This window comes from Drosophila montana, unplaced genomic scaffold (genome assembly GCF_035044405.1).
Source record: "Drosophila montana isolate Dmon_TW-CO22-7 unplaced genomic scaffold, ASM3504440v1 contig_2666_1, whole genome shotgun sequence".
In the NCBI taxonomy this organism is placed as follows: domain Eukaryota; kingdom Metazoa; phylum Arthropoda; class Insecta; order Diptera; family Drosophilidae; genus Drosophila; species Drosophila montana.
In genome coordinates, this window is record NW_026997533.1 from 77,020 (window position 1) to 103,191 (window position 26,172).

The 26,172-nt window shown below is 44.6% G+C and overlaps 2 protein-coding genes and 1 long non-coding RNA gene across 3 annotated transcripts in view; 1 reads left to right on the top strand and 2 right to left on the bottom strand.

Annotated features, from left to right (window-relative positions):
• The window catches only part of LOC135429420 (somatomedin-B and thrombospondin type-1 domain-containing protein-like), a 93,373-nt gene extending 70,429 nt beyond the window's left edge, over window positions 1-22,944 (bottom strand). Inside the window, exons 1-2 of the mRNA XM_064683712.1 lie at window positions 22,879-22,944; window positions 18,970-19,279 (exon numbers count right to left, since the gene is read on the bottom strand). Of these exons, the coding sequence (XP_064539782.1) occupies window positions 18,970-19,246 (277 nt within the window). The 5' untranslated portion in view covers window positions 19,247-19,279; window positions 22,879-22,944. The remainder of the gene's footprint in view (window positions 1-18,969; window positions 19,280-22,878) is intronic.
• Window positions 6,332-11,303, bottom strand: LOC135429395 (trichohyalin-like). Its single transcript, XM_064683676.1, has one exon. The coding sequence runs from the start codon at window positions 10,838-10,840 to the stop codon at window positions 6,536-6,538; it is 4,305 nt and encodes a 1,434-aa protein (XP_064539746.1). The 5' UTR covers window positions 10,841-11,303; the 3' UTR covers window positions 6,332-6,535.
• Window positions 22,945-24,112: 1,168 nt separating the features above from the next.
• On the top strand, window positions 24,113-25,108 carry LOC135429405 (uncharacterized). Its single transcript, XR_010436412.1, has 3 exons — window positions 24,113-24,315; window positions 24,375-24,821; window positions 24,876-25,108. It is a non-coding gene; the product is annotated as an uncharacterized LOC135429405 (long non-coding RNA).
• Window positions 25,109-26,172: the final 1,064 nt, after the last annotated feature.

Consider the following 26,172-nt stretch of genomic DNA (forward strand, 5'->3'; position numbering starts at 1 on the left):
ACTTCTACTCTAGTAGTACAGTAACGATAACTGTTGGCGAGTAGTTGTAGCGAATAATTATAAAAAATAATTGGGCTATGTGGTAACGAGTTGCGAGGAGTAGAAGCGAGCACATGGCATGGTTAAGTGTTAAGAAGCAGTAACAGATGGATGTCAAGTAGGACTAACGAGTAGAAGTGCTCAATAAAGTAACGGGAGCCACTGACAAAACATAAATGCCAGATATCGTAGAGAATAACAGTGACGAGTAGCAGCAAGGCAACATTGTAACAAGAAGTTTTACTGAGAATTAATGGCGAGTAGAAGTACCTATTAAAAATAACGAGTAGCAGTAACGAGCAGTCATAGCAAGTTGGCAAAAAGAGTTGAGGTAATACGTAAAAGTAACGAGTAGCAGTAATAAAAAGTAAAGAGTAGCAAGAACAAGTAAGAGGAAATTAACATTGTGGCAAGCACTTTTAATGAGAATCAATAGCGAGTAGAATTACCATACGAAATGGCAAGTAGAAGGAAGGAGTTGTACTAACGAACTTATGAGGCATTACATATTAGTAACGAGTAGGAGAACCAACGAGAAATATTATTAAGCTAATGTCACGAGAATGCTTAATTAAGAGTCAGTAATTTAGAGATAAGCAAACAGCGATCTTTTAAGTAGAAGTAACGAGTAGCGATTAATATGAAGGGCAAAACTAACGAGTAGTTGAAGAGCTATAAACACCAATCCAATTATGTTGTAATCACATGAACCGAGTTGCTCTACGAATTGCAATAACGAGCAGCGGGTAGAAACATTCGACTAAATGTGACCAGAATCAAGCAGATTTAGTGAGCAGCGAGTGGTAATAATTTGAACTAGCGAATACCAACTGCAGTAGCAAATGCGACAGAAGCAAACTCTGCAGTGTCCGTCCGCTCGTTTGTGGTAAGCATTTCAATAACTCACTCGTCTGTCCATTTGCACTGCGGCAACAAGGACAACAACAATAGCAGCAGCAACACCAACGGCAACGCATTTGGGTTGTTCTTTGGCCAGTTTGTTTGCTCAATTGTTCAACCAGTGTAAATAAAACGTAGCACTTCCGTTTCATGCGCCATATTGTTTGCCCCGATTGCCATTGAGCAATTTTTCGTATGTTTTCAGTTGCATTCGTTTTTGCACCTGCATTCATTTTCAAAATTGCAATCGGTACTCAGTACTCGATACTTCTGCTGTGGATTATTAATTTATAAATGCAGCGTGAATGACAAGGCGTTGAATTAATTCACGCTCAAGGACTATCTATCGATTGGCTGACAGATAGTCCAGTGCTTATCCGTATATCCCCCCTCTTGCCCACACACTCCGGTGCAAGAGTTTATTTATATTTTCCATCAGCTCGTGGACAGAAAATAAATGAAAATTCCATAGAATCTTCGACAGGCATCACCAACTAATTAGGGTTGCCAGCTAAGACGGGCCGCAGCCTGTTTTGGCCCGTTGCCAACAACCTGTCGCAAAAAATCGCAAGCCAAAAAAAGTGGTAAAAAAAAAAGAGAAGGGTCACAAGTGAAAATAACAAATGGCTGACTGGAAAAGTAACTAATGAAAAGCAGTCGACTATCGAAATGGCAAGACTAGAAGATACCCCGAACAGAGTACGCCATTTAAATAGTTTACTTTCTTCTGCGTGGAGCACATATCTTGAATTGTGCATAAATGAATTGAAGATTGCCTTAAATGAGCTGCAGACCAGCTAGCTCCGAGATCAGCTAAACTATGCCCACCTGTACAAGACACAGTTCCAGGGTATACATAAACTAGAAACTAAAAACAACACTGTTAAAAAAATATAAAAAAAAAAGTAGGAAATTTTGTAAACCCACATGTGAGACAGAAAGGGGGGACAAACAGAAAGGCCGCCGGCAGGAAGTGGGTCAGCTGAGCTGGTGGCTGCGGTGGGGACGGCGCCGCATGTTGGCAACATGTCAAACATGTTAGGTAAACACTCACACACACACTCTCACACGCACACACGCACACCTACACAGAAAATGGCATACATGCATCAAAGTAATTAATATCCCTTCAAATGTTACATGCACTAATTACAACAACAACTTGAACAACAACTACAACAACGACAACAACAACAGCAGCAGCAGCAGCAGCAGCCGAGTAATATGAGACGAAATTATAAAACCAGGCTAACAACATCCCAGCTGGAAATTCGGTGCTCCCTTGGCTTGTCGGGCGCCCACTCGACGACCTTGGACATGTCAGCTCATGCTTGCCCAACGACCTAAATACCCAATTCAAAAGATCATTTGCTGTCAAGTGTGTGCACTTAAGAACTACCAAATGCTTGAACACAATGCCGCTGACATGTCCTGCAGTTGGTCATGCAAGACAGCCAACAAGACGAGTCATCAAGACAGTCATGCATGCAACAGAGAATTTCAGTTAACAATCAAGTGTCTGCACTTAAGACGCAGCAAATATTAATGCTTGAACACAATGCCGCTGACATGTCCTGCAGTTGGTCATGCAAGACGGCCAGCAAGACGGGTCATCAAGACAGTCTTGCATGCAATAGAGAATTTCAGTTAACAGCCAAGTGTCTGCACTTAAGAAGCAGCAAATATTAATGCTTAAAGACAATGCTGCTGACATGTCCTGCAGTTGGTCATGCAAGACAGCCAACAAGACGAGTCATCAAGACAGTCTTGCATGCAATAGAGAATTTCAGTTACCAAATTTCCAACTGGGCTGTGACGAAAATGTTGCTTGTTTTGCCTTTTTTGGCAAGGTCAGTTCAGCCTAGCAAATGTCAGCTCTGGCTGCTGTGCACTTTGTTGTGCACTGCCCCTTAGAACAGCCCACAGCACACATGGGGCATGCCCCCAAATGCAACGCTCACTTGGCTTAAAAACTCGTGTCACTCAAGCAAGCAAAAAAAGAAGAAGAAGAAAACAACTTTCAATTAGGCGCAACTGAGCAACCGCCATGAAGCTTGCCACATGCCACAGCAGCAGCAGCATTATCGCCGCTGAGATTGCATGGGGCGTTGCCACGCCTACATTATTAATTGAAGAGTCTCAGTGCATAAAAAAACATTTACATTTAATCAGCATTCTGCAATCTGCAATCAGCAATCAGCAGGCGGCTGCGACAACATTGCGTATACGTAACTTCGCATCACGCAGCGGCTCACATTGCGTATACGCGATGTTAATAACTGATTGCAGCCCGTCGTCCTCAAGGAGCAGCCGCCGCACCAGCCGCCGCAGCAGCAGCAGCAGCAGCCTCGCTTGTCGATTTAATTAATTTGTCATCATTTATTATGCCAAAATAAAAATGCAAGGGGTGCGTGGGGCAGGGGCTGAGATAGTGCGGGAGGGGTGGCAAACGTGCTGAAGAGCACAATGAAGAAATGTTGCAGTTGCATGGCAACGACTGCGCAATACCCTCTAATCAATAATAATAATATGGGCTAGATGACTCTTATAGTCTGCTTCCATACTGCTCAAAATATGTCACATTTACAAACTTCACATTCTGCGATTCCATTGGCAAGTGTCATTTGTCGGTTGATCGGTTTGAATTGATTGACCAAAGCGCCTAAAAAGATTTCCTTTCGAAAATCAAATAATTTGGACATCTATAAATGTTAACAAGTAAAAGGTTCTAGTCGGGAGCTCTCGACTAGGGGGATACCCTGAACCCACTTCTTCCTACACCAAATATTGTTCCCTTGGCAGGGTTCGAACTCGCAACTTACCGCACCACCACACCAATAATTGAGTTTAAATGAAAAAACAAACCAATTAAAACAGCAGCACAGAAAACAATGCAATCGCAATTGCAATGCTGTTGGTCGAATTTAAAGCAGACGCGCATGAATGTGTGTGTGTGTACATGTAAACAGAAATTCTTGGAATTTGCGCTGGCTGCTGCTAACACGGGTGCACATAACTTTTGTGTTTCTTAACCGATCTTAATGACATTTGCGACAGTACATCTTATTGTAGGATAGAATATAGAATATTTGAGTATTCTCAAAAAGTCAGTTGCATATAAATTGTGGCTTAAATTGATGGGTCAACGCAAAGCACACGAATCACTTGCAAAATTTTTTGCAAATGTGAAAAATGTGATTCCTTATAGGCGATATATTTCTCATTCGCAAAAAAATTAGGAAATGTTGCCACTAAGCTCGCATATCTTGATACGACTTTTAGGGGATTCGCTAACACTTGCCCTGAATCTATACTACATTAAAGGCTAGGTAGATGCAGCTAGCCAATATACCCCTTTGTTCCGTTTGTGTAGAGGGTATAATAAACTGCTGACTGCTGATGACGGCACAAATGTCAGCAGTTGTTGCAGTCTACGAGGCAATAATGCACCAGCAGCAGCAGCAACAAAAACAACACTTGGTGAAGAAATTGCTTTTTAACCAACACAAGCACGTAGAGGCAAAGCAGGAGGTGGGAGGGGGTTGGGGGGTGGGGATAGCGTGAGAGAGGGAGGCAATGTAAACTATAAGTGCGTGATTGGGTTGAGGGGCTGACAAAGTTCAGGTCAGAGTTTTCACCTGCCGCTGCTGCAGCTGCGGCGGCGGCGGCGGTTCTTAAGTGTTTGCAGCAGCCAGGACATGCACATGTGCCAGACAGACAGACAGCTGAAGAGTGCGGAGGGTGGGGAGGGGGGGGGGGGTCGGCACTTGGCAGGGGGGTTGCAGCCTGGCAAACGTTGACTCACGGCTGGCACACGGGTTTCAATTTACATTAACGTTGATTTTTTGTTAAATTGAGTTTGACTTTGGCCGTCGTTGCGACGACGACGACGACAGTAAAAGCAACAATTACAACAACAACAACAAACGGAGACAGCAGCAAAAATCAACATTGACACGAGACACAAATGGGTTATAAGAAGCGCAAAAAGAGAGCGCACTGAAGAAAGGCGAAGGGTCAGTCAAGGGACAAGCAGGAGCGGGTCAGGTTGGGCAGGGGCTAGAAAGCTATAGCCTAATTCCACTGTCAACATTTCTTACATTTTTAGCGAATGTGAAATATGTTACCTGCGCGTTTTCCCATAAGAAACCCAATATTTCACACTTGCACAAAATGTTGGTATTCGCCCCGAATAATTCGTGTCTTTTGCGATGATTTATCGAATTTCGTATCGATGTTATGGAAAATAAAAAAGTATCATTCCCACAAACAGCTGATATTACTTGACATTATAATTTTAAATTTTACTAATCCCCCATTTTATAACATTTAAAGTTGGCCAAATCCCGCAAAGAGCAGCTGCTTATTTAAAGAAGCGTTACTTCTGCCATTCACATGTTACCGACAGCAGACACTTGCCAATGGAATCGCAGAATGTGTAGTTTGTAAATGTAACATATTTTGAGCAAAGTGGAATCTGGCTATTAGCCTCATCAATAAGCAAATAAAATGCGAGAGGCGCCCAACAAAGCAGAACTCGAGTGCTCTAGTCGGGCTTGGCCGACTAGGAGATACCCTACGCCCAATTTCGACCAAACATTCTAGCTGGGCACTTTTTAAAGAGACTGCAAACAAGCGATGTGGAAAACATAAAATTGCAAATTGAATTTACTTTTAACAAACACAAATTTCCAACTTTATATTGTTGCAAATTGTTGCAACAATTTTTCCCGTTTTTTTTTCTGTGTGTGTTTTTTAATGTATCAAAGGAAATATTAATATAAAGTTCATTAGGAAATTTCTTTTCTCTCTCTTTTATTAAACCGATATTTGCAAAAATAAAATGAACAAACTCAAGAATGGCGAGCTCAACTAGGGGATACCCTGTAAGAAACATTCTAGCTGCCAAGCAGGCTGCGCTTTTTCTTTCCCTAGTCCTACCTTTGTTAAATTCATTCCTGATTCAACTTCGGTATACTCAATCCGATCTATATAAAATTCTCAGGTATTAAACATGACATACAAAAGTCTCTGTATACTAAAGTTCAAGGCTCTTCCTTGACAAACAGAGGATTTTCTGCCAATTTCAGGAAATTGGGGACAGTATCCAATAAGTGAAGGAATCTTTATCGGTGTATGCCATACCAGAGCCTACACAGAAAGTTTGGTTATGCTTTCAGCACCTTGCCTGAGGATCGATATTTAACGATATTTTCAAGAAAGCAGAGATATCGGGATGAAATTATGATATACTCCTTGAGTTAAGCTGAAAGCTCTACCTTGATTCTACCTGAAGCTCCACGTGAATCTACCTTGTGTGAAGACAAGACTGAGAGCGAATGGATTGTCGAGTGTCGAAATTAAGATATGGAAGATAATTAAAAATTATTTGGGCTTTAATATAATATAAGAATCTTAATCGTGGGACCGACTACTCCTCGAATGCGAATGAGTCATTGGTTGACAAGTAATATGAACGAAACGCAACACAACAAAAGTTGAAATCTTTCATAATAAACCGAACCGTTAACTGTTGTTCCTGGGCATGATCGAAAGATGCCGCCTCCTCTCTACGAGTATAGGCACATAAGATGCATTAGAGCTGGAATTTGGCTGTCCTGAACGGCGCCTCGTCGACCTCCAGCCTGGCATTTGTGATATTCTCCTCCAGCTGCTCAAAGTAGAGCGTCTCGATGGTCTGCAGGGCACCCAGCCAGATGGCACGCGACTTGCTGCAGTGCTCGTCGAATAGCTGGCGCAGCAGCTGGAAGCTGTGGTTGGCCAACAGCTTGCGGTGGGCCAGGTCGTGCTCCAGATTGGACTTCCAGGCGGGCAGCAAGCGCCGCTGGCAACAGCAGCTGTGGCACTTGGCCAGCATGCGGCTAAATCTGTTGCCCAGCTGCTGCTCCAGCTGTTTGTCCAGCAGCTCGATGCGCAGGCGCAGCTCCAGCTGATCCTCGTCCTCGTCGCGCAACAGCAGCGGCTCGAAGAGCCTGCTAAAAACGCGGCACGGCAGCCTGGCCAGCGGCTCGACCGCCAGCTGCAGCTCCTGGCGCCAGCGCAGGCAGCTGCGGCTGCACGGGCCGCCAGCCGGGCACAGGCTCGAGTCGGTGGCCGATCCGTCCGTGTCCCCGGGTTGCACATTGTTCACCCGCAATGCCTCGGCATCCAGCCAATTGGAGTCGGCCAGCAGCTGGAGCACCTCGTGGGCAGCGCTCAGCATTTGGTGTTGCAGTTGCTTCAGCTGGCGCTCCCGCTGCTTGGCCACGAGTAGCTTGCGCTCCATGAGCGCATTCTCCACCAGCAGCTGGGGACGCGCTCCACAGGCGCAGCTTTCGCTGCCCATCAGCAGCTGCTGGAATATGTTGCGCTCCTCGTTTAGCTCCTGCTCCGACAGCTGCAGCTGCTCGCTGGCGAGCAGACGATTCCGATTCCGGTTCCGATTGTGCATGCGCTGTCGCCGCTGACGCCGCTCGAGCCGCCGCTTGCTCCTGCTGAGCCGAGCCTGTCGGATCGGGTCGAGCCGACGCGGCGTCGACATCGCCTCCGTCTGGGTATACAGCGAGCAGCTGTGCGCCGTGCTCTCCTCCTCCGCCGCGCTGTCCTCCGGCAGCAGCGTCTGGCGTTTGTTGCGCACGCGTCGCGGCCAATGGTGGCGCATGGTAATGGCCCGTGGGCGTGGCTGCAGCTGGTGCTCCGCCAGCTGGTGTTCACCCAAGCTCTCATCCCCGAACACCGCCGTGCAGCTAATGTTGTTGCTGCTGCTGCTGTCCAGTTCGCCGTCCTCGCCAGCCGGCTCCATGAAGCGCACGTAGCGCTCCCGCTTGGTGAGCTGCGGCTTCACTATGAAGTACTCGTTGCTGGAGTTCTCGTGCGGCTGCGACGCCGCCTGCAGCTGCTGCTGCATATACTCCTTCAGCCGGCGGCGTATTGCCCTATTCGAGGAGTCCTGCGATTCGCTAGAGCTGCAACGCCTGCAGGTCTGCCGGAACTGGGTCTGCGGCTGCGACAGCGATAGCGACAGCGACAGCGGCTTGCGGTTCTTCTCGAATTGAATAAAACGCTTCATTAGTGGCGACCACATGCGACTCCATTTGGCGGTTCCGCTGGGCGCCTTGGCCGCCTTGCGCCTCAGCTGGCTCTCCTTGGAGCTGCGCATGGCCGTGTGCGCCGCCATCCTTTTGGCCTCTTCCATTCGATGCAAGCGCCAGGCGAACCTGATGAACTCCGGCACCGAGCTGGTGCCGCTGGCGAGCATTCCGCTCTCGCCCTTGCTGAGCTCCAGCTGGCCGAGCGCATCCACCTCGCTGCGACTCTGCGCGTGGGTCAGCCATTCGAGCATGTCGCAGCGCTCCTGGATTTCCAGCTCCAGTTGCTGCTTCTCGACATCTATGGTCTGCACCTTCTGCTCGGCCAGCTCCAGGCGCAGGCGCTGCTCATCGATGTGCTGCAGGAAGCACTCCCTGGTGTACAGCTGTAGCTCCATGCGCTTGGCATTCTCCAGCTCCTCCCGGGACTGCGACGGGGCTGGGCTGGACACAACCGGCGATGGGGTCGGCGGCGCTGGGCATGGGCTTGGACTAGGGCTAGGGCTACGGCTAGTGCCATGGATGGGGCTCTCCTTGGCCGTTTGCTGCTTCTGGTTGTGGATTCGCTCGAGGCGCATGCGCATCGACCAGCTGCTGTCGCCGCCCTCATCCTCGTCTGGATTAGATTTACGCGCGTCCAGCATCTGCATCTCTACTGGCAGCGGCCCCTCGTCCACCTGCCGGCCGAGCTGTTGACTCCAGATGGAGCGCTTTTTCGTCTGCCCCTTGCCGCGTTTCGCCAGCTGCTGGTCGCGTGCTTCGATCAACTTTCTTTCCAGCTCCTCGCTCTTGCGCCGAATACGCTCCTGCTCTAGCTGACGCTTCTTTCTCTCCAACTCCAGCTGCGGGTCTTGTTCCGCCTTCTGCTCGCTATCCACCATTTTGTTGGCCCGCAGTTCGGCTAACCGTGGTTGCTTTTGCACCTGCTCCTGCGGCCTCCCACCCGGCTCCTGTTCCCGTTGCTTGGCCCTTAGCTGCTTTTTGCGCTTCTTTCGCTCCGCTCTGCCTCCTCCTCCTCCGTCTGTTAACTGCGTTCCACCCACCGTTCCCTCCCTTCTCTGCAGCTCCTTTTGTTTCGTCTCGAGCTCCTCCCACCGCTGTCGCTCGCGACGATCCTCTTCTGATTTGCACTTCACTTTGAAGGAGCCTCGCTCCTTACGCTTTGCTGCTTCTGCCTCCGCCTCCGCCTCCGTCACAATTGGCTGGCAGCTCTGCTCCAGCCGCAATCGCTGTGCCCGCATCTCCTTCTCGCGGCGATCCACCTCGACGGCGAGTCTTTCGCGCTGCCGGTGCGTGAACAGGCGCTGCTCGCTCTTGCGGGTCTCGCGCAGAATGCGCTCGTGCTCCCGCTGCTCGTGCACCTTGATCAGCTGCTCCTCGCGCTCCTTCTGCTTGCGCAGGCGCTCCAGCACCAGGCGCTGCTCCTCGCGCTGCTTCTCCTCCGCCTCCCGCGCCCTCTGGCGCTCGCGTTCCCGCTCTCGCTGCAAGCGCTCCACCCTCTGCTGTTCCTTGCGTCGCTCTATCTCCAACATCTTGCGTTCCCGCTCCGATGCTGCCGCCTGCACTGGGCTGTGCAGCTCTCTGCGCACGCCCCTTTTGTTATCGCCTTTCAGCTGTTGATCCTCCGCGTCCTCATCGAGATCACTTTCCGGCTCCCGGAAGTTCGTTTTCTTGTACAGCTCCACCAACGGCTTCTGCTTACCCCTCTGGGTGCTGGTCGACCTTGGTCCTTTTGTCGGTGTGGAGGTAGGCGAGGGATTTTGTGTGGATGCGGCCTTAGTTGATGCTGTAGGCGCAGGTGAGGGTTTAGCTGTAGGTGCAGCAGGTGAGGGTTTGGCAGTAGGTGCAGGTGTGGGCGTGGGCGTGGGCACGGGCGTGGGTGAAGGTGCAGGAGCAGGTGGAGGCGTAGCTATGGGCTTCGGCCCTGCTGTGGATCTCACTGCAGATGTAGGCTTGGCTACAGACTTGGATGTGGGCTTAGCTTCAGATTTGTGTACAGTATGCACGGGCGTAGGCGTGGGCGTGGGCGATCGGGCATGATGAGGAGCGGGCCTGGGTGTGGCCGGCTTTGAAGCTTTGCTTTTGGCCGAGCGGTGCGATGTGCCCGAGATGAGCTCGTGGTGCCAGAGCTTGCGTTCCACTTTCTCCAGTTTCTTCACCTGATCCTTGGACATCTGCCCCGCCATGCGCCTGCCGTCCTTGTCTTCCTCAGCCGTTTTCTTCCCCTCGACGGGCTCGTCGGCCTGCATACACACGCTGGATGGGTTCGGTGCGCGCAGCTCCATCCGACTGCCGTCATGCACATCCGAGCGCATATTCTCGCCCCGTTTGCGCTCGGGCTGCTCAGCCCTTAATTCCGGCTTGGCCGGCGCCCTGGCTTGCAGCTTCCTGCGGCGCGCATCGTAGTGATCGAGCACATTGCGCAAATCCCTGTTGCAGTTGACGACATCCGTGAAGGGATAGCTCAGCTGGCCATCTTCCTTCAGCTGGCAGTGCATCAGCGTGATGAGGCAGTTACGTGCCGCCTTCTCCTCCTTGGTGGTGCGCGAGAAGATGCCCAGCCACTTGGGGCACAGGTCTCGCTCCGCAGCGCAGCTATTCAGCTTGTTCAGCTCCTTGACTAGCTCCATCTGCTGCGCAAAGTGCCGATCCATCTGGTCGTCGGATATGCTGTGAGTCACATTTGTCCGCACCAGGCGCATTGCCTGGCCTGGGTTGTTGTTGTTGTTGTTGTTGTTGATGGTTATCTTAGACATTTGTAAAATAATTTGATTTGCCGAAATGTTGTCTACACGTTCAGGATCTAGTTTCATAAATTTTGTTCGCGCCGCTATTCACTTTCCTTTTCTCTCTATTACCGAAATAAAACCTAAACCTTCTACAAAATATATTCTATTCAAATTTTGCTGCGTCGCTTTTGCTTTTTGGTTGCCGAAATATTTCTTACCCGAAATATTCTCTGCTGAACCCGAAGATTCAGAAGATATATATTCTTTAATTGATTTCTGTTGCGCCTATATTTGTTCTATTTAAAACCTGAAATATGTTCTGAAATTTCAGAAGAAATCAATTTCATTTCATTTGTGCCGCGTCACAATTCAGTTTTTGTGTTTGCTTTCGATGGCCAAATTATTTTCTTCTGAACTTTTCAGAACATATATTTTATTTAATTTGTGTCGCGCTCCTAATTTGATCGATATTCTCTACAGGACCTCTTATTATCGGGCGTTGAATTTTATTTTTCTCAATTTGTCGTTTACAGTTCGAGAGATATTCACAAACTAAACTATTCCCAGGCTCGACACCTAGAGAAAGCCTGAACAGCCCTCTCAGAGCCTACTCGTGTATAATCCAGAATTGAATTGAAAAAACCTAAGAAGTTTAAGCGAAAAACAAAACTGTGAAAAGTTCAGTTTTGATTGCAGAATGTTTTGATACAAAATATCCAATTACGAATGTAGTTTTCCAAAGTTTGAGTTCTGAGAATGGCTTTTCAGGAACTTTGCAACACTCTCTTTAAAAGAGAAAGAGCTAACAATATTATGTTCAATAACAATACGTTAAGGGTATTCCTTTATATATGGAAATTGTCTGGGAAAATGTTCGAACAGTTCTTGAAAAAATTGAAGAGCCTTGTGGGCCTTCCTTCCCATCCCATAAACCATGCTATCTGCTGTCTAGTGAAGCAATTATTTGGGTTAATGGAAACTTGATTTGGAGAGCGGGCAAAGGGGCCACGCCCATGGGCGGAGGATTGGGCTCATGGCACAAATTGATGGCCGGAGGATTAATAAATGCGCTTAATGTGCTAAACGAAATTAATAAAGTGCTAAAAGTTTGAGCCCGAAAAGTCTTAGACGAGCATTAGGCTGGGCCACGCCCAGCCAACGTTCATCATTGTTTAACAGGGCTTGGCAGAGGGGCGCGCCCACCCACACACACACACACACACACACACACACGGATATGGACTGTGTGCATGTCAATTATGACGCCCATTTCAAGGAGGGGAGCGTGGGCGTGGTATGTCGAGCGTTTCTAAACGTTTTCATTATAATTACAATATTATTATTATCATTGGGTGCAGACAGGCGCGCACACACACACACACACACACACTAATTGAGTGTTGGCGATTTTGATATTAATTAATATTTATGCCCTTTATCCCTTTTGATGATGGGACAATCCGTTTAACCGAATTTAAAAGCCGCTCTAATGCCGCTTGTTAGTTTGCGACTTGATTTTCATACCCTTCACCCGAAATGCTCAAATGCCCAAAATGGGTATCTTGGTTTTGGGCAACGAACTATTCGGGCTAGAGACTAGAATTTTGGAACGTAGCTCCGTCTATTGCCAATGTAAATCTAGTCTGTTAACATTCATCGGTAAATATCGATTATCTAAACCTGTTCTTTTAGCATAGCTCGAGGATTATAAGAGCTGGATACACCAAAATTGATATTTAGACTCTTTTTTAGTATGCTCAGCTAAAGAATATATCACTTCTTGGATACTACCCCCCGCAGCAGGCAGAATTGAAAAAAAACAACTCCTTTTTAATGGTAGAGCCTTGAGCTTTGGTATACACACACTTTTTTAAGACATATTTAAGCCCTGAAATTTTCATGAAGATCGTACTTTAAACTGCCAAGTTACTCAAGAACGCATTTCTTAAAGTGTGTGAGGCTAATGGAAGAAGCAGAGCCGCAGCATCGACTGCGCAGTCAGCGGCGTGTGTGTGTGTTTTCATATGTATTTATATAGAAGAAAACTAGACCCAAGGCTAAAGGTAACTTCCCTGCATGCAAAAGTTGGGCAAAGCTCTTGGACCACGCAAATCTCTGCAGCACAAAGTTTGGCCCAACAAATTGAAGGGCATTCAATTGGACGTCTAGTCCTCCTGTGTCATTGTGTCCAGCTCCAGGTCCAGCTCCAGCCGAGTGGCCCCTTTGGGCAAGTAGAGTGTGCCGGGTCCAGTTCAGCGCTCATTAGACGCTGGCAACAATAACAGCCGAGCGTCAAGCTAGGCAATGAATTGACTTCGAGTCCGGTTCGAAGCGAACCCCAAGCCAAACGAATGCCTGAGCCCTTTTTGTATACTCTATCGAAAAACAGTCTTAGGGGTATATTGTAATTAAATGTCTTAGGCGCAAACACAGACTTTACAGCTCTTAACATTGTATTCTACTTTTCCAAGTGGACCTTTTTCCGCCCACAGGGCATCTCTCTGTTGGGCATATGTTTTGAAGCATGAATTCCTACAGACTTGTCCGCTAAAACATTTTCTTTTATCGACAGGGTAGCTCCTAGTCGAGCCCTTCAAACTAGCGACCATTGAAGTGGTTGTCTTTTTATTTCGCAACTGATTTATTTGATTTGATAAGTCTTGACGCAAATGTGTTTCATTTACCTACTCACAACACACTTTCGACTGACTTTCAAACGGCCGCCGACCCAAGAACGGACGAGTTGGATGAATGGATGAATAAGCGAGTGGCTGAGACGGGCTGAGGTGGTGCTAAGGTCTGTCTAGGCCTGTGCCTGGGCCTCGGTCTGTCTGAGTTCTTTGCCCTTTTCCTTCGAGTTGTTGCCAACAATTTGAAGCCGAGCACTGGGGTCAAAGGGTCGGGGCCGCGCAGCCTTTTGGTCATTCGATACGGCGCTCATTAAAAATATATATATTTTTGGTCTATGCCCCATTTGTATTCCCTAGGTAGGGCATTTGGGTCTAAAAATAGACCAATAATGAATGATATGCCATGTTTTTTTTGGAATATCGATTTTGAGAAATGCGTGGATTATATAGATTAGGCAAATTTCACTTTCCAAATACTCCGCCCATTTCCCACCAAATTGAGTTAAAATTCGTGCACCGAGCGCAATAATGTTCTACTTGTGGCTCATATTAGAGTATACACCATTCGTATAGCCTCAGGCCCAGTTCACATTGGGGCATTCTTGTGTTTGACTGGCGCAGCGAAAGGGTCAGCAGTGGCTGGGGTCATAGACACCCACAGAAACCACACATTTAAGCGATTGACATTAATTATGCGCTAAATGGAAAGCACGAAGAACTGTCCACGGTTTTGCCAGCTATCCTCAAGACAATATCTGTTGGGCGCCTTTCGCCCAACTAATTAGCGTGAGTTATGATAGTTTGATTAGAGGACGGGGGCTTGGAACTCAGCTGACCAATTGTTGTTGTGGGGCTTTTCAATTGATGGCAGCTTGAAATCTAGGCGAGCTATTGAGCGCCGTATCAATGGGCGTTTTTAGTATTGTTATCGTTATCGTTATCGATATGTTTTGTCTTGGGCAAAAGGCGACTTTGATTGATTGAGCCGACAGACACACACAAACACACACACACACACAGACAGCGCCTGCTTATCCGAGTTAAGACCACAGCGCCCTGTTGGAGCCAGGCATATCATGTGGACGCTGGTCAACGTCGTTGATCCACAACTTTATGAGCCGCCCAATTGGATATGGCTGCTGCTCTGCTTGTTGTTGTGCGTTTTCTTTTTAACTTGACATTTATCGCTTTATACGCATTTCCTTTTCGCCTACCCGCCTGCCTGCCTGCCTGGCTGCCTGTCAGTCAGCTTGTCCGTCTCCATCTCAGCATCCCCCTTGGTCAGGTCAGCTCGTTCTGTCCGCCTGTTAGTTTGACATGTTTGTTATGTTTATAGGACGATATATTTACCAACTTAATTGGTAGTTATAGACGTTCCAAATAAAATACTGAGGCGCACAGCGAAGGGGAAGCAGAAATTTTGGGCCCAAAATAGACTGAGCGCAGAAGGGAAGGTGTGAAGCGTAAGATAATATAATCAGACTAAGGAATAAATGTCGATTGGAATGGATACAACAATAAACTTATTATAGAAGACTAACAAAATATCGACATATTGATAAATAGTGTAATCAATTTATCGAAATATCGATTATTGTCATGCAATATTTAAAAAACTCGTTCCGCAGCCTATATTCAAAATATATACTTAATATCGATATATCGACTATGAATGTTATCGATTAGTCAAATTAAAGACATATAAATCAATAACGTTATCGACCTTTCGATTGGTATTTTATTGTCATATTCATGTTGACTAAATATGAGACGCAAGAAAAATATTTACAGATAATTTACAATAAAACTAGGGAATAAATATCGATTGTTATGGACATTGGATAATGGATGATATAGAAAACGATTTAAAAATCGATATATCGATTTATGATGTTATCGGTTTATCGAAAAATCGATTAATTCGATACGCAGCCTCTTCTCAAAATATAGACATATCTATCAATAATTTTATTGACTTATCGATTAGTCTTTTATTGTCATATACACGATAATATCGAGGTATCGATTTATTCCGATACCATATTATATGGAATTCCATGCTTAATATCTACAAATGTCTCAAATTGCATAAATATTAAAGTTTGAAGTTCATCTTAAATAATGGAATATTCAATTTAATTCAAAATACTTATCTAAATAAATATTTATCGATATATCGATAAATTCCATTTTGCATGCACAGACCTGAAACTATAATCGAATCAGTTGCTTTAGCGCAGCTGAGCTTCTATTCAGCTTAGACACGCCCCACTTTGGCGCCCAGGCCCTTTGCAGGCCCTGAACCGGACCTGGGCAGCAACTGGCAAAGCTTTTCCCCTGATACCTTTGCGGCACAGCTCTAGAGACAAGCAAATGATTGTCATTGTCCGTTTTATGTTTCATTGTTGTGTATGAGTATGTGTATGTGTATGTGTGTGTGTGTGTGTGTGTGTGTGTGTGTATGTGTTGTTGTTGTTCTTGAAATCTGTATTTGTATTAGAGAGTGTTTGTGGCATTCTTCACAGCGGCTGTTTAATTGATGCGCCCTCTTCATGAAATCATAAATCCCACTTCTCACTCTCTCTCTCCCCCTCTCTAATTCGCTCTCTCTCTCTCTCTCTCTATCTTTCATTTCTCTGTTACAACAATAAAAATCAAATCAAATTTAATACAAAATTAAATAAAGTTTGTTCGGCTTCCTTCGGCTGAAGCTTCAGCTGCCGCCGTTGCGCCTGCTGCGACTGTTTGTAGTTTTTTGCTAAAACCCTGGAATTCTCAGCAAAAAGGCAAAGGGGCATGCACATTTCTGCCCATAAACTATTTCTTTACTGAATAGTTTCGGCAACAGTTGCCTCGATATCAGAGCTTAGAAGTAAGCATGTATATAAAGTCCCTTGGATCTCTGACTTTAAAAAAAAAAAAGAAAGGTTGCTGGTTCGAATCTTGGCATTTGGCTCAGCTTGCTTGAGGCTCTTAGCGAGTTGCTGGGCAACAGGGTATCAGCTAGTCGGCTCAGCTCAGAAGAAGAATTTAAAGCCCATCGCATCGCTGATTTAAAACAAAAAGAGAGGTTGATGGTTCGAATTTTGGCATTGCGCTTTGCTAGCTTGCAGCATGCATAGCTGCTGGTGGGCAACAGGGTATCAGCTAGTCGGGCACTGCCCTCAGTTTTTTATCAGTTTCTTTCATTGTGGCAAGTTGTAGCCGCAGCTGGCACGAAAAATTTCAACTTTTGGCCAAGTCTTCGCTTGTGTCTCTGTCTGTCTGTGTGTGTGAGTGTGTGTGTGAGTGTCTGTATCTTATTTAATTTAGCAGACTGTGATGAGAGGAGAGAAGTGTGTTGAGCATAAGATGCCGCCGCATGTTCGTTGACTTTATTTGCTGTGTGTAATAAAATTAAAGCCCTTTAGCTATTGTACTTTGGAGGGAACAAAAAAAAAGAATATACAAATGCAAAAGAACAAATTGTAGCCGCACACACACGCCATCAGTTGCAGAAGGAGGGGAGAGGGGCAGGGGCAGGACGAAGTCGTCGACGACAGCAGCCAGCAGCCAGCAGCTAGGAGCTAGGAGCTAGGAGCGAGCCAGCGAGCCAACGAGCCATGAATGTTGCTCTTAGTTGTGGATGTGGCCATTAAGTTGGCTTTTTTATAGTCCTAGTTACATGCCGGCGACTAGATGGGCGCGGGGAAAGGGCCACGGGGCAGGAGGCGGGCATAAACTTTGAGCTGAAGCATATTGAGAATATTCGCGCTGTTCTTTAGCTAGTTTATATCGTATTATATCTTCGACTTTGGTAATGAACTCCAGTCCAAAAGAAAGGCTGCCATCACAGCATCCATTCCATATGCACAAAAAGGGTATACTCCTCATATACTACATATAAAAGGGTATACTATTTATGTGCTAATGTTGGTAACAGAGAGCAGAAAGGATACCCCAAGTCTGACTGTCCGTCTATATCAGAATGTGTCTGGCTGCATGTGTCGGACACTTGAAATCTCTATATATACATTTACACTGTAGTTAATTCGGCAAATTCCACTCGTATGTGTGGAAAAAGCGCGAAAAGCTCGTAAAATGCATTCCTCCTTCCAAGGATCTTTTCGCAGAATCCAAGATTCCTCGCGATTCAAAGATTTGTTGATTTAAGTTTTCTTCGATTTGCGTCAAACTTATTTTCAAAGATCTTTGTGAGAATTATTTGGTAAGTTCTTGGGTGGCAAATACGGGTCAAAGGTTTAATAAACGAAAGTTTATTCTTCAGCTTCAAGATTCTCACTGCAAGACTAACCTGGGCGGAAACAGTTGATGCCAACACTTGGTTCATTATTCGATGCAATTGAAACATAATTTTAAATAGAAGCGAAAAGTAAATATCTACAATTTGCAGCACAAAACGTTCCATGGGCAAGGCCGGGCAATGCTCGCTAGTTTCAAATATATATTCTCCGACACCAATACACTGAATGAGCTTATCTTTCGATAACTCCTCCCATTTCCATCATATAGATACATATCGAGGATTAGCTCGAGAGTTATAAGAGCTGCAGACTCCAAATTTTGGATGTTAGTTCTCGTATAGCATAAACAGATTTAAGATAGTTCACTTATTGATTACATCCGTCCATTCCTCTTAAAATTAGGAGAAACTCGCACTTGGGCGTATACACACTATCGAATGCACTGAAAATTGAATTACGATCGGACTCTAAGCACCGAGGTTCATGCAGAAAGCATTTCGGGCTCTTTACACATTCGGTTAAATATTTATCTATCAGTTGTTTAGAATTTCAGACAAATGAGCTGATTTGCTGATTCATTTCGATTTCATCGAATACTCAGCTGGGAATTGCAATTGTCACCTTTCAAATTGCATTCCTGAAAGCCGCTTTCTGTGGCTTTCGACTGCTCCCCTCGGACATGCTCGTGCACATTGTTGCAAATGTTGCATAATAAATAAATACATGTTTTATGTGCCTCACCTTTTCAGGTCACATCCCAAAGGGATGTCATGCCAGAGCCTACAATAGCATTGATTGAAAATTAAGCTTATCTTATTTGTAAACAAGACATCATTTTGGTTTATATTTTTTCATGCTCCCTAATCTGTTCCCACCATTTACAGCTGACGCGGACGAGTTGGGCATTGATCCCAATACGAGTATTATCCGACTTTGCCGTTCACATTCCTTTTATCGATTTGCCGGCTAGACATAGATCAATCAGGGGTGGGTAAGTCGGTTAACAAAATAATTTATATTTAAAATAGGACATACGAATTTAGGTTGCATGTTAATTATGCAGATTATGCAACATTTACCCTCACTATTCTTGATTAGCTCGGTGCTTGAAGTCCGATCTTAAGTTAAAGTTGCATCCAAACGTCAAATTTGACATACCTCGCACTTATTGTGCAAAAAACCAAGGCTGCAAATCGATATATATCGATTCTCATACAATTATTTCGATTTTGCTTGGCACCCTGCTCCGCCGGGCCCAGGTAAAAGAGTTTAGAGCCGTTTTCGACCCATATGAATATATGATTTATATTATATTTCTATATATTTGGTCGGTACTCACCTCCGCAGTGATCCTTGAAGTCGTCACAGCAGTCGCCCAGCTTGAGGCAGGCGTGATCGCAGTAGCAGGGCTTGTCGCTCAGATCCTCGATGATCGCGTTAACCGGCGCCTTCTGCACCACGCACGAGGAGTCGCGTCCGTTGCAGCAGAGCTGCGCCTCCCGGCACGAGCCGCCGGCGGCCAGCGGCAGCTGCTGCCCCAAGCCGAGCCACAGGAGCGCGGCGAGCAACAGCCCACCCCTGGCAAAGGGTCCACGGCGCATCGAACGTTGTGACATTTGCGAGTTCTCGATTAACGATTTCAATAGGCTCTAAATATGGATATATTTTATATATGTGACGCACACACAGACGTGCATATGTGTGTGTGTGTTTGTGTATGCAAATGCAATTTACGCCCAAAAGCGGAAATTAAAACTAAAATTGAATTATGGCAATTGTGTGCCAGCGCAGACGAGAGCCAACTATCGATAGATACATGGTGAATGCAGCAAAGAGGGGGGACGAGCAGGGCGTGGGGATTTCCGAGGGGGAGGCTTGGATTGGGGAGTAGCTAAAAACCAAACTGAAAGTGCGCAGAGTAAGCTTTCGATTGCCAATAATTAAATACCCTTGACTGAGAGATGATGCGACTGATTGTTCCTATATGAGCACTATATTATATATAGAGCAGACCGATTCGATGCGATATATATGGAATATAAAGAAGCTCGGTCTAGATATCGCGAAGAACAAAAAAGGATTTCCATGCAAAAACTCATTTCACGACCAGTTCTTCTTATATGCTATACTAGCGGGTATTGCCCGGCCTTGCCCGTGGCACGTATCAAATAAATTCTCTCAAGGACCTTAGAAAATGAGTTTGAAGCAAATCGGACAAAACTTAAAACTTAGCCCAACAAATCTTTGAATCGCATTTTTCACCAAGGACACTTTGATTTTGATATCAAATGATATTTCTTCTAGATCTGTGGATCCCTATTCACCAATGACACGCTTCTAATGAATTTGCACAAAGATCTTTGAAAATGAGTTTGAGGCCGATCGGATGGTAAAGAAAAACTTTCATACAAACGTTTTCCGCGAATTTTCCACACATGCGGGTGGAATTTGACGAAACACCGTCTTAACGTCCACCTTCATCACATAAGACTGTATCTTCGGTGTTTATAGTCCGATCTTTATCAAACTTTCACAGCTTAAATATGACACGAGCGCAATGCTCTACCTTTTGTGGATTTTTTAAAAATTGGAGTAGATAGACAGACGGACGCTACAAATTGAAAAAAATTGTCCATGTCGGAAATGTTGAAAATATCCGAGTATTAAAAAGTTGTCGATAAGTTGTTGTATGTCAGATATTTCGATATCAAGAAACAATTTTAGTTAAATTTTCAATACATTGGTTCTTATCCACGCTCACGTCTCTTCAATTTAGTACTCCTCTATTGTCGTATACTCCTATTACCATCCCTTCTATTACTTAATATCTCTATCTGGCAGAGCTCCCAGCCCTACATACATATATATTTTTCAAGTTTTCAAAGAGGCTTTGCTCTGCTGATAAAGTAAATAACCAGAGAAAGTAAATTTTTACCCAATATATACTCGAGCGGGTCGGCTGGATTCGAGCCATGCATTGCCTGCAGCACAAAGAGAGAAGTTATATCCAGTTTGCCTTTAGGCTGTTTTCTTTGCGACAAAATAGAAATACCCTCGCTCTGGCTGGGGGGTAAAGAGAGTATTAGGCCAGAGCAGGCATTGGGCAGAGCCGCCTTCGATATTGGCAGCATTAGCACAATTTGAACTTCTAAACAGGCGACTCGATTCAAAGTAGGTCGAGACAAGGTGAACATGGAGGAGGCGCTACCTGGTGCTAAATCAAGTGAAAGGGCTGGCTAGAGGGGGGGGGAAGGGCTGCGCATGGGGAGCTGTTTTGCATAAAATATTGAAGCAAGCGGCAACAATGGAGACGCAAAAGAGAGGCGGACGGCGAATCGATGGCATTCGCTGGGGTCGGGGAGGCAGGTGTAATAAAACAAAGACTTCAATTTTCATAAATCGTTGCGAACTGCAGAAATCGTGAGAAGCTATTGAGAATTTATATTAACAGCTGTGGCAAGAAAAGGGCTGACAAAATCAATCGACTGGAAGTGAATGCCAAAGCGAACGGACTCTCATTGCATCCGTCCGTTCAGTCCGCCCAGCCCCTCCAACTGTCCCTTAAGTGTGTCATTACAGTTCCTTTTCGGGAAATAAAAATAAAAAGCACCAAATGATGCAACACTCATTGACTATATATAAAGATCCATTCACATACATTTGGTATGTCTGCAAAAAAAAAAAAAAGAAATTTCAAATGAACTCAAAAATTAGGCGATATGAAAATCGCGGGCGTTGAACCGGGGGCCACACGTTCGCCAGGCAGACGCTCCTCCCGTGAGCTACGCGTGCCCGAAGCGCGCTTCAATTTTGAGTTTAATTTAAGTTAAGAGAGGCCACAAAATAATTTTATTGATTTATTTCTTTACGTCCCCCTCGAGGCTCTTCTCTATTTTAATCATAAACATTCCTTTGATTTGGACTTAAAATGGATATGTGAACAAGAAAACCGGACACGATCCACAATTAAGATTATTTTGAATCAATTAAGAAACGTTTTCAGCTTCCACTTTTCCAGAGGCAAAAGGATCGATATATCGAACGATTTTCCCCATCCGGAAGCACGGATGAAGTCTTTGTCTGGAAAGATCTGATGGATCCAAAGGATCTAAAAACTGGAAGCGATCCACAATTAAGAATATTTTGATTAAGAAACGTGCTCAGATATTCATTTTGCGGTAGACTTAAACCAAATTGAAGCAATTCTAATTCAGCTCCCATTTTGACGAGAGGTCAAGGGAATGATATATGGAGCACTTTGGTACATGCCGAAGCATGGCTGAGGTCTGAAAAGATCTGATGGATCCATAAGATCCAAATACCACTGAAAAAAACTCCGTTCCGTTTTTTCTGTGATTTTAAAAAGTAAAAACAGAATACGAGTGTGTCCGCTCTAGAAACCTTTCACTGTAAAACCAATTCAAATGCGAGTCTATCAAGTTTTGAATACGAAATGATCGCATTCACTGGACATTTGAATGACGAATCACAATTATGTAAAGGAACTATAAGCTTTACATATAGCCTATATATCTAAAACCGATTTTTTCCAGCCAAAACATTCACATTCACAACCTTATTCGAATCGCACTTATTCGAACTAATAGAAATATACTTTGAATATGATTCACACTCATAACGGAAATCGTGTCAGTCAAGCACAAGAATTTAAATATGCTTCGCACTCAGAACAGACGTCGCCGAATTTGAATTAAACTGCGGCTCACTTAATTGAGTGCATTCTGGCCAAAAGCTGCATTCACTCAAAACAAAGCGCACTCAGCGAAATAAGTGACTCGAAACGGAAGCGACAACTCGCCGCTTTTGACAGATGCCGCTATTAAATTTAACGGAACTGCCGAAAAACAGGCCGCGCTGCTGGAATGAAGAGCACAAAAGCAGGACACAAATTTAAAGCGGGCCATAAAAAAAACACACGGGCAAAGCAAACTAAATTTCCGCTTTATATGTGACTATGTGTGTGTGTGTGTGTGTGCGACACAAGGCGACATAAATGTGCTTAAATGATTAATAACTTTTGTCACTCCTTTCTCGCACACGCGAATGGCGCACTTTGTGGCGCGGTTTCAGTTTCACTTATCAACAAAAACAAAAAAAAAATACAAATGCAAAAAAACAACAACACAAACAAACAAGATGTAGCTGAGGCACAGCTGAGTATTAAAATCCAATAACCGCGAATTCAGTGGCAGCGGTTGCCTTTTGGCTCCACACGTGTTTCGCTTACGCTATTTAATTCCGTTATTTTACTTTGGTTGGTTTTCGATTGCGCGACAAGTGCGAACACTGCGAAAGCCGGTCGACGACTGTGGCAGCTGCTCTGCTGCGTGGTGAGTTATAAGGCAACACAAGCAGCCAGTCGCCTGTCGCCTGTCGCCCGTAGCCTGTCGGCTGTCGGCTGTCGGCTGCACTCGTGCTTCTCTGTTCGGCCAGCCACTCGGCTCGCCACGTTTGAGTCGGTCTGCCTGAGCCTCAGTTCAGCCGCTGCTTGACACGTGCAAAGCGCTTTGATTTGTTTGTTTTGAGTGGGTTTGCCTCATTGTGTGCCCCGCAGTCAAAAAAGCCGGCAATGCCGTTATGCTTGCATTCCCCAAAAGTAGATGAAAAAATAAAGACAGTCAGACAAAAACAATAAGAGTCTCACTCGGTGGTGAGTTTTTAAATGCCCCGCGGGCCAGACAATAGAGACAATATTTACTCTAAAAGCCATCAACCACGGAGTGCTTAAATCAATGTTATCGCCGTCTGCCGTGCACACATTACACACAGGTTTATACAGAAATAAAGTCAAAAATATTTAATTACCTTCTCAACTCTTTGCAGCAAGCGCTGGCATATTTGATTGAACCTTAACTCACCTCTTTAAGTTCTGGCAAACGCAGCTTTGAGCACAGGCTGTTGTGAGAAGATCCTAACTCACCTCTTGAAGTTCTTCCAAGCGCAGCTTTCAGCGCAGTCCGAATTGAGTGGCTCTTTACTCACCTCTGCAAGCGCTTTGAAGTTCAGCTTTGAGCTCAGTCAGTATTGAATGGACTCAAACTCACCGCTCTTATTTCTGTCAAGCTTAGCTTTAAGCGCTGGCATTATTGAGTGTGATTTAACTAACCTTTTCGATTTCCCGTTATGCTTTTATTCAAACTAGACTCATTATTTGTACCCCTTAAAAATGGGTTCTAGAAAAGGTATATTGACGTTTCGTGAAATCTAGTTTGTTTCGACAACGTAATGAATTATATAAAATTATATCGACAAAAATAAAGCTATTAATTTCATAATCAAGCAGGCGTTTAAAAATTTAGTAAACTTTTTTTTCATCTAGTTAGCTTTCACGCTCTGACCTGGGGGGACCCTGTATGGGAATTCGGCAATATTCATTTTGAATTTAGCTCTGGAACAAACAATAACTAAAAATTTTTAGTGAAAAAAAAACTAAATAATGTTGTGAGAGAACAAAATAAAAAACAAAACTATGTAAAATATAATAAAAAAATTTCGAAGAAAAAAAAAATGAATAAAAACTCTTTGTTTGGTGCAATATAATGTTTTTGTTTTTTGTTTCAAAATCTAAACTCGAAATCGAGCAAAACATTCTAGCCTTATAATACCAAAAAAGTACAAAAATGGGGGGTATCCTGTAAGGAAAGCAGACAAAAAAAAAACCCAGGTAAGTAAGCCTCAAGAATTCAAATGGTGGACTGTAATTAAAATTGTCTGTTTTTCCAGAAACAAAACCAAAAAAATCATCTAGAGAAGCAAAATGAAAAAAAAGGAGATGCATTTGATTTATTTGATTTGAATTCCATAACATATTTTCACAATTCCATAGTTCGATAAGTTTATTTTTAACGCAACAGTTGCGCAGCTACAGTCCGAAGTCCAAACCTTCCAACACTTCCCAACACACTTTTCCCATAACACTGAAGCAAAGGAATCATCAACACGAATAACGGAACAACGAACAACGAAGAACGAAGAACGAAGAACGAACAACGGAACATTGAACCAGAGAACAAAGAAGAACGAATCTAACGAACTACGAATCACATTTCTACGAATCCCAATACCTCGATCACAAATGCTACTAATTACTACGAACCACGAACCAGTACACGTTCCGTTCCAATTCATTCGCGATGCAGCGGATGTTCCAAGGAACCACTTGAAAAGACGGTAAGTTCTTGACTCGGATCATTTTTGGTAATGCTCAGTTTCTCAATTCCTCAGTTACTCGGCCATTGCGATTTCAAGCCTACGGTACCGCGACCGCAACCCCAACCCCAATCCACTTCCTTACCCATCCGCCCTTCCCCCCGTCCCCCGTCCTACTGCAACCATTCGACAAACCGAGGTCGGCGCGAAGGATTTGCGTACTTGAAAGCGACACTGGCCCATCCGGTTTGCTGCACTTGTCAATCGTTTGAAATATATGCTTCACTTTAGACATACGTATATATGTACATGAGATTGCGTTTTCCCTGTAGTCCAGTGTAGTGTCTAGTGTAATTTTAAGTGTAGTCCCAACTCTGCGCCCTGCCCTTCCCTTAAAGAGGCTCACTTATAAAGGCAACAAACGTGGGCTGTTTCAAAGATTCCCTTCCATAGTATAAAACGGAAGAACTCATCATGGAGAAAGTTATGGAAGTTTACGTTTCTAGTGTAATTTTAAGTGTACTCCCGGCTGCTCTGCATCCCGCACCACCCTTCAAAGAGGCTCACCTATCAAGCGGAAAGACGTGGGCTATTCTAGAGATTCCTTCGATGGAATAAAGCGGAAGAACGCGTCGTGGAGAAAGTTAGAAGTTATGGTAAGTCCAACCACCTGCTACATTCTATCGAGCGAAAGGACTACTGCGTTGGAGTGTTCCCACACGTAAGACGGGCACGAAGGTTTGACCCTATTTTAGACGGATGAGCTGCATCCACTGTCCTAAATTGTTTACTTCTCAAAGTTCATTAGGCTCTAATAAATTTCAAAAACAAATTATCTAGAAGAAACGCATAAATCTCATCCCTGTATTAGTTTTTATATTCAAAACTAAGATGATGCAATCGAACCTTATTATATTTTGGTTATATATATTCAACCTTGCTTTAACATGGACAGACTCAACGTGTTCGGAGCTTAAACTCGTTGCGAATTGCAAGACGTCAAACGGTAAAAAGGCATATCGATGTATACATTTACGAATGTTCACTCAAAAAGCTTTAGGCTTTAGCATAACCTTAAGCAGAAGAAAGGCAGGAAAAAGCTGAGAAAAAGCTAAATAGCTAAAAGAAGCTATAAATAGCTAAAAATGGCTTAAAACAATAACAATTGGCCGAACAAATGTTTTCATTGCTTTGCCTTGAGTTGACAAAAGATGGCTGAAAAATAGCTAAAAATGGCTAAAATAGCTGCATTAGCTTAGAGCGCCAATTGGCCACGAAGTGTTTTTATTGCTTTACCTTAAGTTGCCAAAAGATGGCTAAAAAAAATAGTTTAAAATGTGTAAAAGTAGCTAAAAGTAGCTAAAAATAGCTA

Excerpts from the sequence above, each read along its gene's own strand:
- LOC135429395 (XM_064683676.1), bottom strand. The coding sequence starts at position 10,840 with ATGAAACTAGATCCTGAACGTGTAGACAACATTTCGGCAAATCAAATT.